Genomic DNA, 12,706 nt, shown 5'->3' with positions numbered 1-12,706 from the left:
GCCCACTTGGTCTTAAAGTAGCAACAGCTGTAGCTTCAGAAATGGTTCCATGCTGACTCACTTCTTCTGCAACACCAAGAAGAGCCGAGACAAACCACACACAGAGAGTTACTACTTCAAATTATTGCTCCCCTTGAGCTATTTGAATACAAACAAAAAGAATGCATAAAGTGAATCCAGATTTTCCTATTTTACTCTCCTAGAATATAGCTCTTTGAGGCAGGAAGATTATCCTCATTTTGAATTTTGTACAGTATTTTTCACCTTATCAACAATTCACATAATATATCTAATTGTTCCATCCTTGCTTAAAATATGCCTGCATAGCACTTCACAAAAGCAGGAGTTGGACGGTGATAAATTCTAATGTCTAGACTGAAATGCATCATTTCAGTGCAGTTGGCTACCTGGGCTCATAATAAAGTGAGTGAAATATGACTCTGTAGTATCTGAATATTTTCAGTCATAGCCAGGAAAAACTATTCTGTTCACCGTGATTAACTTACACTGGAAAAAAGAAGTGTGACTAAAAAGCAAAAAAAAAACAAAACTAAACCAAATATGGAAGAGTTCCAGTTTCAGTGGAAGCCGAAGCTACTGACACAAGATACCAGTGCCACAGCAACCCTCAAAACCAAGCCCACACTGAGTTCATCAAACTTACTACCTCCTACAGCTGGTCATCATTGCATCTGGACTCACTGAAGAGCTTAAAACGAACACTAGACATGAATCTCTTTAACAAATCTCAGTAACATAAGATTTTCAATACAGAAATATTTGAAACATGTCTCCATGTTCATTGTTATATAATAAATAAGTTACACAATGAAAAGTAAAAAAAGTTATACAAAATAAGCCACAATTCCATGTTCATTGATACAGCCCCTGACAGACCTCTCAGCAGGACAGATTTTATTTGCACCACGAAAGAACATACACTGATGATTGCTGCTGAATTAGCCAAAATACAGTATAATAGTTACACAAGATTTAAACTGCTTGTGGAGAAGTATAGATGGCACTCATCTGGCATACAGTCAGGACAGCACAGAAAGACAATGACTGATTCAATAAAAATTTAAGAAGAACAAAATTGCAACTTAAAAATTTTCAAATAGAACACTGTGTTTGCATTAGTTCCTTGTTTTGCATCTCATGCTATTTTTATTCTATTATAAGATACTCTAAAAGCTTTACGAACTCTTCAGCTCATATCCTAGGGACTGAATCTGATCTCACTGGTTAGAACACTGCCTTCCACAATCTCGGTCAAAAGTTTGTTTACAGTGAGCTATGATGTCATTAGTAGTTTCTGTTTACAGATCTGGACATTAAAACAAACATCTTGATTAAACTAATCAAGAATCTAATCAGAAATCAGAGAATGGCATTCCAGAAGAATATTCTCAATCTTCTTCTAGTAAGATAGCAAATGGAAAGATAGACGCTGCATAAAAAAGGATTTCCAGGCACCTGGTTAGATAAATACCTTGACAACTCAGTTACTGCCAAGAAAGAAACTTTCTTAAACTGCTCCAAGTACATATTAGCATTTAAGGATACCTGTTTCCAGGAACCTCACTTCATAGTGTCACTGCACCTATGTCGACATAAATCCTTTTAAACATACACCTTCACCTAAGCTTGAGTTAAGGCTCATTCCAATACAAGGAGCAAAATCCAACTCACAACACTTACACTGTGTCCACTTAAAGACATGTGCCTTCTCACAACTCCCAGCACCTTATACAGTCCTCATACAGGCTCACAAGGTAATTCTTCTACTGCCTAGGACAGCCCAGGAATTAGCAAGACTGTGACTGGAAACTAGGAAATATTACTGGTTCAATGACATGGAAAAGGATAACAGAAACAGTCTGAATTCTGCAGGCTTGCCAGTGAGCTGAAGAACCCATCAATTAACTAATTATCACATGCATGGCAGAAGCATTCAAGTTCCAGAAATGGAAAACCTGCTTCATACCTGATCACATGCCAACTTGCTGCAGTACAGACCACTGGTCCCCAAACTTGTTCTTAGCTCCTGCTGTCTTCCTGCTTGTCCTACAGAGCATTACAGCAACTTACTGCCAATTAGCTGATCCTTAGCATCTTGCAATTCCTGCAGAACAGGAACCTCTGTGCAAGTGAGAAGTTCCAACAAGAGCTGGAACACAGCAACTTGCACCACCATCCCCTCAAAAGAAGGGTGGTACTTTGGCAGAGCAGCACACACAGATCCATGACATGTACTGGTTGCAACTGCCAGTTCTGACTCCCAGCACCACAAAAGCCACAACGTCCCACCACATAAGCATGCCAGTCTCAATGTAAGGGTTTCAATCAAAGCTTCAGCCAATGTCAGTTGCCCCAACACTTTATCTTTAAATCTTTTAAGTTGTTATTTTAAAAAATACAGCTCCCAACTAAGTACAAGCTTTGCCATCATACTGAAACCTCAGCCTCAGTGAAGTCACTAGCAAAACTATTACTGATTTTAATGAGCTCAGATCTGTATTTTCTTGTACGAGATTCACATAATAAAATGCAAACATCGGCATCCAAGTTTATCATCTAGCTCCCCTTCATCATCAGGGAAGAAAATAGTCCTTTTAGATTCATCTTCTCCCAGAGAAGACATCTAAAATAGGATGACTGATACATATCCAAAAATGCTTTTTTACTGCCTCTGACTGAAACAAAGATTTAAGTGACAAGCTTTATATTGCAGATATCTAAAATAAGCATAAAGAAACCCACACAAATTTTATTCTTGGTTTTCAGATGAAAACACAACTTGTGTAAATGGAACCAAGCATACCAGATAATATACACTGCTCTGTATAAAAGACCACAATACACAGTTATTCATCATTCCTTCAACAGCAAAGCTCCAAATATTTAGATACCAGACAATGAGTTGGAAAGCTGGAAACGATAACTGTCCATATAACCAATGAACTGAAATAAACACTTCAAATAATTTCATTGGACTCCCTGGAGATCCCATGAGAATAGCAGATTTTTGATACTGAGATAACTGATAATTCATTTTCTATTTGAATAAAGTTACTTCAGCTGTTCTGTGTATTATCTGCACTGTATCATTATACTTCAGTATCTCTTCATAGATTAAAAAGGAACAGAACAGAAATAATTTTGCCTCTCTGCAGTTTCAACATCCTAATTCAACTCTTTGCTACAACAGGATATATTCATTGATATATTCAGCACCGTATCTTCCCTGATGCACCTTTGGTTCAATGACTTAAATAGGAGTTTCGTCCTCACTATGGATAACTTTCCTGTACTTCCCTCCAGCTTCAATTTTCACCTTGCCTGCCAAAACTAATGTCCTGTTTGTAATCTCTGAACTGGATTACCAGGAATAGGAGAGGAAAATCTTGTGGCCTCTTATGCCCTGTATTTACTACAGTACATTTTTTTCCATTGTCTTTTTGTCAACATAGGTTGTTTCTAACAATGGTTATTGATTACTCAGACCTTTATTTCCTCATTTTTCCTTTGTTGCTGTTCCTAGTAATTCTCTTACATAAAACTGTGTGTTGTATCTGCTGCCACACCTTAAAAGACAATATCAGACTGTAGCCAGATGGATATATATCTCAGAACACAAATAGTAGAGACGCAATATAGAAAAACCTAAATCACGACAGCAATTCTGAAACAGAAAGTTGTGAAATATGCAGCTACCAGACAATGCCCATACCTCGGTTACCTTTCAGTTCAATGAAGACTATAGATTTGACATCATCACTATAAGTCAGTGAACGTTGTGGAGAAGGAACTCAATTTTTTTCTGAAGCATACCCTCATGTCTTATAAGCTACACAATTTTATAAGACATTTTTCTTGCTTCACTCTTCAATTTTACTGCTGATACACAACAGGATAAAAGGCTTCTTCTCATAGAGGGCCTACACATTTCCACGATTCAAAACACAGAAATCTCTCACAATATTTCAAGAGGCAATTATTAATATTATTATGTTGATATACCATAGAGTTTGGCCTGGAATCATACTCTAGTATATTAAAGACTGTTTATTTTTATATTTGAATATATTAAAAACTCTTTTTTTCAGTATCTTACAAGCTCGGAAGCCTTTTCGGGTTGTGACACTTTTCTACAGCTGGTACTTCTTTACAGAAGGAGGACTCAATAGATTTTCACAAGATTTTCTTCTAAAATACACTCTGTAAAGAAGACTGGATTCACTATAAAATAAAAAGTCACAATCATAAAAAGCAATTTTGAATATAAACAGTAATGTGTACTTATATGTCAGAAATGAAGTATGAACACCACTGTAATGACAATTAAGTAACAACCTCTGAAGAACTAATACTAATCTTCAAGAAATAGAATCACAGAATCATAGAATAGTTAGGGTTGAAAAGGACCTTAAAGATCATCTAGTTCCAACCCCCCTGCCATGGGCAGGGACACCTCCCACTAGATCAGACCGCCCAAGGCCCCATCCAACCTGGCCTTAAACACAGCTTCCCTTGGCAACCTGTTCCAGTGTCTCACCACTCTCAGCACGAAGAAATTCTACCTAATGTCTAGTCTGAATCTGCCCCTCTCCAGTTCATATCCATTCCCCCTTGACCTATCACCACAAGCCTTTACGAATAGTCCCTCCCCAGCTTTCTTGTAGGCCCCTTTCAGGTACTGGAAGGTCGCTATAAGATCTCCTTGGAGCCTTCTCTTCTCCAGGCTGAACAAGCCCAACTCTCTCAGCCTGTCCTCATATGGGAGGTGCCCCAGCCCTCAGATCATCCTTGTAGCCTCCTCTGGATCTGTTCCAACAGCTCCATGTCCTTCTTATATTGAGGATTCCAGAACTGGACCACTACTCCAGATGAGGTCTCACAAGAGACCAGAGGGGCAGAATCACCTCCCTTGCCCTGCTGGCCACACTTCTTGTGAAGCAGCCCAGGATACGATTGGCCTTCTGGGCTGCAAGCGCACACTGCTAGCTCATGTCGAGCTTCTCATCAACCAGCACCCACAAGTCCTTCTCTGCAGAGCAGCTCTCAACCATATCATCCCCCATCATGTACTGAAGACAGGGATTGCCCTGACCCAAGTGTAGGACCCTGCACTTGGCCTTGTTGAATCTCATGAGGTTCTCACAGCCCCACTTCTCCAGCCTGTCCAAGTCCCTCTGGATGACATCCCGTCCTTCCGGTGTGGCACCTGCACCACTCAGCTTGGTGTCACCTGCAAACTGGCTGAGGGTGCACTCGATCTCGCTGTTAATATCATTGATGAAGATATTAAACAGCACCAGTCCCAATACTGACCCCTGAGGGACATCACTTGTCATGGATTTCCATCTAGACCTTGAGCCATTGACCACTACTCTCTGAATATGACCCTTCAACCAGTTTCTTATTCACCATACTGTCCACCCATCAAAACCATATCTCTCCGATTTAGACAGGAGGATGTTGTGGGGGATAAATACTGGAATTTAAATTAAAGGAAAACTGAAAATGCTTCAGCTACCCTTCAGATGACATACATACGATGCTTATAAGTGATACTCATGAAATGAATTTAGGTGAAAATTCTAATGTTTACACAGATTCCAATTCATATGAAAGCTGGTGCACCAGCAATGGGGTTGTAAAATATTTTTTTTTTTAGTGAATTTAATGAATTATTCTGTTGGTAACAGAACCATGTCATGTTTTCAGCTGATATTTGTGTTATTTGGACAGCAGATGTTCCTTGTGGAACTCGGAGGGATCATAGTGCTGCTTTCATCCAGTCCTGTACTTGCACTGACAAGCAAGACAGAACATAACAAGCAGACTTTCATCCACCAGTAAAAGTCATTTTCACCTACCAAGTCAACTGCTTTCACAAAAATTTTAAGAACCAAATACTTTTTGATATCTACACCTCTTTAAAATACACCTGAACCTTCAATGGAACTCAAAAATCAGTAAAAGAAACTACATCACAGACTAACAGACTGCATGGTTGTTTTAAGTGCCATTTTCTTCAGAAGCCAGCACAAAAGAGCACTCATTTCAGGTCCTGTACCAGAAAAAGGTACTGGAAAATATACCATGTCAACCTAGCCAATAGTTTTTAATATAGAGAATACATTGTTTTCAATTATAATCCAGTATTTCTTTTCATATTTATGGTAACAGCATAACAAGGGAGTAAATTTCTAGTTTGTATCTTGAGTAGTCAAATACAGAACCAAACAAGCAAATAATTATTCAGATCAGTTCCCTCTGAGTTTAATAAGTGAGTTTTATTTTCTAGAAGAAAGAAGTTTATTCTCCTTCAAGAACATCAAATCTATTTTATTTCCCATCACCACTTTCAAAAAATTGCTCAGTACTTTAAGTTTAAAAAGTAGGTTTGTTCAGTAAGTATCACTTCAAATGAGCATAAACCTCAAAGATTTTTTTTAATTAATATTTACCTCCAAGATAATTAAATCTTGATGCTTCATCCTTTTTCCACAAAAAAAAAACACCAAAAAAAAGGTTTCCTTAATGTTACTGAATCACAGTGCAATAAGGAAAAAATATACATAAAAGATGCTGAAACCTTGCAGTTTCCTTCCTGTTTTTGTCACCAATATAGCTGTGTATCTGAGTAACAAGAACTATAAGAAGGATAATTAAAAGCCACTGGTAAGTTAAGATCTAAAATCTTTCTGGAGAGACTTTATTTAATAGTATAGCATTTTTAAAATCCTATTTACTTTATAAACACAGAAGTCTAAAATCCATACTTACTTCAACATGTGTAAATAACATTTGTTCAATGTTATCATTTCTCTCTTCAAGATCTGGCGGGATGTTTCTGCTTCTTACTTGGAAGTGTGTTTTACTAAGATAACCATCAGCAAAGTCCTGTATTCAGAAAACAACAAAGAAAAAAAGTTTCTGTAATCAATATGCTAAATCCTATCACTGTTCTAGAAAGTAAACAGAGCATGGTATTTAGGCATAAGCTCCAAGGCTTTTTATAGGCACAGATGACTGCACTACTTCACAGCATCTTCTCACAGGTAGTGCTCGATGTTAAAGCAAGTCAAAGACCTGAACAGTAAAAGTAAAATTTAATATAGCTATTAATGTCATTAGACAACCAGGAATCACGACAAGGACCAAAGAACTGAAAGGCAATGCACTGAGGTCATGAAGAGATGAGTGGCTGTTAACAATTCCGACCTATCTGTTTCAAACAATGCATTCATGCCAGTATAAACTTCCCAGTTCTTGGTAGATTGGTTTATTTTTGCTCTGTTCCCCTTCTAACTTTTTTAAAGTCCTGAAAAAAAAAACACCTAACACTTCAGAACCTAGGTGTGCAGAGTCACAATTTGTTCCCTTCACTTGATCACCTCTGAGGAACAAATGTAAGAGAAAACAGACAAAGCTGTATCTTCTCCCAGTTCCCTTTTTATTCTGCTTCCCAGGTCACACAATCTCCTGTTGTAAAAGGCCCTTGTGCAATTTCAGAGTGGCAGGAGAAGGTTTTAGGAGACCTCCTCCCTTGCTAGCCATACTATATGCAAACATATATAAACATTTTTTCAATTAGAAGAGGAGAGCAAAAGTTTAATAACAAATCACTGGAAAAACGTACATTCTGAAAGGCAGGAAGAACAAAAAACAGTAGCTGCATGTTAGGAATTTATTTCTGAAATCAAATAAATAAATTGGGGTTTTATTAGCTGTTTCACTACATTTTATTCTAGACAAACACAGAAAGCATATGCACCACATCTGAGGAAAAGGGATTCAATTCAAAACAATCTCCCTATGAAATTCATTTGTGTAGCATTAAATTGCTTGACTAGGCTGCAAATTTAACTATAATTTAACTTTTTGGTTAATCTGCCATTGCTGACACAGTTTATTTAATGTATTCTGACCTTTAATCAACACAGGTTTTATTCTGACACATCAGTTATCTCTTTTCAAGAACACTGTATAATCCACGTACCTCAAAAATCTGCTATGGGATGTTTGTTTACTTTGTTCTCATCAAGCTTCACACTTGATAAAAAATGATAATGTTCTCTACATGTATTTTTGTCCATGAATTTTTAAGCATGAATCATACTATGAGCAATTAGCTTACTCATAACTTCTCCTGCTGCATGCCTTATTTTCTCACTAATCTCATCAAGACCATGAATCCACCAAATTTTGCTGTCCATCCTGGCTGCAGAAACAACTGCATCTTGTGCAATGAAGACTCAAGCATGCAGAGGATAACAGTGACAGAAAAATTAAGCCTAACTTAGCCATACAAAAAACACATCTCTCACTCTCAACACTCTCTGTGAAGCCTCTCCCTGTAGAGCTTCTCCCTGTAGAGTGTCAACAAAAGTAAAGCTACCTGCATTGGTATTTATCCCCCTAAGAGCAGCAAAAAAGAGTACTACAGCAACCCACAGAGGTAAAACACCTCAAGGCACAATGAGCTTTGCCAGAGAATGGTTAGATAACAGCACTCGCCTCCCTGAACCAGTCCTTCCTCTCAGCAGTAAGGAGTCAAGCTCCACAGCCTTTGCATCCTGTAGTATTTGAGTGCCATGAAAAAATATCTACGGATAGCTGGAAACATGGAGTGGGCAGTCTTTGTATTTGACAGTTGTATGTCAGAGGCTAGAGGAGAGGTGGCAAGAAAGAGAATCATCTCTCCTGTAGCACTGTCTGTAGAGTTACATATTTTGTACACCTCTGCCCCTACAAAAAAAGTCAATACTTTAGCAAGGACTTTGATCTCATTTATGGGGAAAGGGAGTCCATTTCTACTCCAACTGCCTTGTGAGTACCATAAACAAAAATGAACTAATATATAGCCTTTAATATGATTACCTAGACTAACCTAACTAAATAAGAAAGAAACATAAAGCAGAAAGCAAACGGCCAGCAGCCTTCACAGCTAGGGCTGAACTATCCATCCCTAACAACTACATCCAAGTTTAGTTCCATTAAGTCCTATAGTAGAGGTGCTCTTGGATTTTTTAGGTTTCTTCTGGGGAAAAAAAAAAGTAGATTATAAAAATAACATCATTAGAACATTTTACTCACAGCTGTAAGTACAGGTTTCTTCTTGGGCCATGTGAGTTTATGCCATAAGAGCCAGCTCCACAACAACAATCAGTACTTCATCACCTAAATTTAATCTCTGCAGAAAACAAAGGAACCCAAGAATACAGTTCTACAAACCTGGTTTACTTGTGTGGTCTTATTACTACCATTGGGTCTACTTACACGAGTATAGAATGAGGAATGTGATCAAAGCACACTACTTCAATAAAATCAGGAGCACCCCAAACTACACACTACACAGAGATCATCAAAAAAAAAGCAAAAAAGACAATGAGGCATCTTGTTCATGACAAGGTTCCTTCCCACACTACATACTATAAATGAATAGTCTCAATGGCCTGGTTTTTATCACATCTCGAAATCACAAAGTCACCAACTTGGCCCATTAAAAAAACTCTTAGTGTTTTTTTATATTTGAGAACAAAAATCTATCTCATTCCACTATTTCCACCAAAGCTTCTTATTTCATACAAAGTTCAAACTTTGATTCATGTATTAAATTCCCAACAGAAGCTCAGAGCATCTTTCTTTGTTGAATAAATCCTCACAAATACAGCCTTGGACTGAAATCTAGAGTTTCAAATGGTTGCCTGTAAGAAAGGGTGCATTGTAACACTTGGCTAATATTTGCACTCTTTTAAAAACTTCTAAACAGAATGCATCTAAGGCCAAGATCCTGCTTCTTATTGAAATTCTGTTTCATCTGTGATGAAAGGGTTACAAATGCTAATATACAATTACTTGTAGAAATGATGGCATATATAGGACCTTTTTGCATTTCAAAATGGTACAAGCATGATTTTTCTCCTCAAAATTAATGACAGTACGGGCAACCACCAAAGCTATTTAAGTACAAAAAAAAACCCCAAAACCAGAACAAGGAAAAAAAAATATACCAAAACTTAGATAAGTAAATTTTCTACAGCAGACAGAAGAAATACAGATAATAATAATGACAATCCCAAATCATCCATTCCTCAAAACAGAAGCAAGAGAACATATGAAAACGTACACCCATCAAAAATGGGTGGCAAAAAGAAATCCTAGAACAGTGTGGATTTATTATTAGATGAAAAATAACAGAAGCATTCAAAGTTAAAAAAAGCAAGTATTCAAAATATTACTGTTGTTGTTACAGAACAACAACAAATTATGTAGTCATAAGCCATAATTATCATGATGGTTTCAGCGCAGTGGTGGTTAAGTAGGACATTAGCATGAAGCGGCTATCTTTAGGTATTTTTAAATTAGTACCTAACAACTGCCGATTTTCTTTTCAGTCTTCAAGTGCTGTTGAAGTTTCAGAGAACACTGAAGAAAGCCAGCATGTATCAATTTATCTTTATATACTGCCTGATCTGTGTAACTCTATACACATTATCCTGACACCATCCCAAGAAAAACAAAGACATAACATAGAATACACTAAAAGAAGAAATATACACAGTAAATATAGCTATTTGTAGAAAAACAGATTTTGTCAGCATAATTCAAAAAGGTATGTTTGGTCGATAAACACAGAAGTCGTGACATTATAGGCTCAGGCTTCCATAAGCTAACTGTTGATTCCACAAGGGGAAATTGAAAAATTAAAATAATCCCACAGTAACCTGATACACACAAAAGGATGAAAAAATCATTAATTAGCAGATCTAAAATGTAACTTAAAAACGGGGAACCATCATAAAAGAAGTTATTCTTATGGGGTCCTGTGAGACTAGTCCGGGGCCCACACTACTTAAAATTTTGATTAATGATCTAGAAATAGTATGTGACTATTATTGGTAAGGTTTGAAAGTTATGGGAAAGCAGCAAATAGCAAGGACTGATCATTAATATAGATTATTCTATTTGCTGTATGCAACTAAGATGTATTTTTTATTGAAAATATTAAGGCACACATCTAGAGCAAAGCCTCAGCTATTTCAGCTAAAAGGGTTAAAGTGATCCCTGGATATATAACCACAGACACTTCTTGCCCAGAATAGGAAGATTTAGAATTCACAGTGATACAACATTCATTGTCCAGTTTTGCTCGCAATTGAAAAAAAGGATTTTTACATACTAGAAAGGATCCAGTGGAGAGCACAAGACTAGCTAAAATATTGGAAAACACCTCAAATAGTCAAGGAGCTCAACATATTTTGCCTTTACACTGACAAGGTTAAAGGGATGAACTGATCCAAATCTAAAGTACCAAAACAGAGAGAGTTCCAATAAAAGAAGGATCCTCAGCTTAACAGGCAATGGCTACCAATCCCTGGAACACGAAGCCAGGCAGCTAAGATTAAAAGTAAAAGCTTTTTTTAAATTCCATTTTAAATATAGTCAACCATTCAAAAGCCTTGCTGAGAGATGTGACTGCTTCCCCATGATCAAGAACTCTGAAAATGAGGACTACATAATGCCTTGAAAGACATTTTCTGATCAAAACAGAAATCATCTCAGGTAATTCTACCCCTTTGTTACACAAGTTGCACTAGACCATCCCAGCAGTTTTTTCTGGATTCATGAACCCTATACAATACATGTACTGGCCTAAATCCTCAGTAAACCATCCCTGCACTATTTTATCCTTGGACCAGCTGCATAAAATGCCATTTATTTGACATGAAGTAAACCCCCCTTAAAAGATAGTCCAGCTTGCAGCAGCTGTCAACCCCTCAAAAAGGCCAGCAGGAGTACCTAAAAATTAACATTATCATTATTTTTACCTTGCTACTTCTCCATTCCCAGCCATCTCCTATCTGCTGTGAATGTTTAATGAATTCTTCACAGTACTGCTTGAATCTCTTTTCTTCCAAAAAGAAGTCCTCTTCACCTGCCATGCCACAGGACACCTGCCAAGCAAACTAAACATTAGTACAGACAGACGAACAAAATGAACAATGAAAACTTTTAGTGATTTTTAACAACTGAATAGTAAAAAAAACAAAGCACTGGGAAAATACCTGCTTCTTTAAGTAAAGCAAAGACATTTTTCTTCATGTACATTAGAAAACGACAGACACTCAGAATGAGTGAGGTTGGAAGTGACCTCTGGAGACTGTCTAGTTCAATCTCTCTGCCCACAGCAGGCTGAGCTAGAGCAGGCTGCACAGGATCACTACCAGCTGAGTTTTGATTATCTCCAAGGATGAACGCCACATCCTCTCTAGGCAACCTGTTCCCATGTTCAGTTAACATAGGAGTAAATTATTTTTCTTCTGTTTAAAGGATAAACAATGCATGTCAACTTGTGCTCGTTGCCTCTTGTGCTTTCCTTGCAATAAACAAAGTCTGGCTCCATCTTCTTTATAAATATGTACAAATAACTGATGAGAGAGAATAAGATCCCACTCACATTTCTTTTCTCCAGGCTGAAGAGTACCAGCTCTTTTAGCCTCACCTTGTACATCAGACACAATCATCTTTGTGGCCCCTCCCTGCACTTGCTCCACTATGGTGTTGTCTTTCCCACACCGGGGAGCCCAAACCTGGACACAGTACTGCAGTTTTGACATAAGTTTCTTCAGTGTTATGGTCCCTTTGGTAACCAGAAACCTAAATCCACTTGTGGGCTACTTCCATGGACCTG

General features: G+C 37.6%; 1 protein-coding gene across 1 annotated transcript in view; it reads right to left on the bottom strand.

The window, feature by feature from the left end:
• The window catches only part of ATG10 (autophagy related 10), an 86,714-nt gene extending 74,653 nt beyond the window's left edge, over positions 1-12,061 (bottom strand). Inside the window, exons 1-2 of the mRNA XM_069880149.1 lie at positions 11,844-12,061; positions 6,796-6,912 (exon numbers count right to left, since the gene is read on the bottom strand). Of these exons, the coding sequence (XP_069736250.1) occupies positions 6,796-6,912; positions 11,844-11,957 (231 nt within the window). The 5' untranslated portion in view covers positions 11,958-12,061. The remainder of the gene's footprint in view (positions 1-6,795; positions 6,913-11,843) is intronic.
• Positions 12,062-12,706: the final 645 nt, after the last annotated feature.

Source organism: Phaenicophaeus curvirostris, chromosome Z, assembly GCF_032191515.1.
Source record: "Phaenicophaeus curvirostris isolate KB17595 chromosome Z, BPBGC_Pcur_1.0, whole genome shotgun sequence".
NCBI classification, from domain to species: Eukaryota; Metazoa; Chordata; class Aves; order Cuculiformes; family Cuculidae; genus Phaenicophaeus; species Phaenicophaeus curvirostris.
This window is presented reverse-complemented; position numbering and strand designations above follow the sequence as displayed.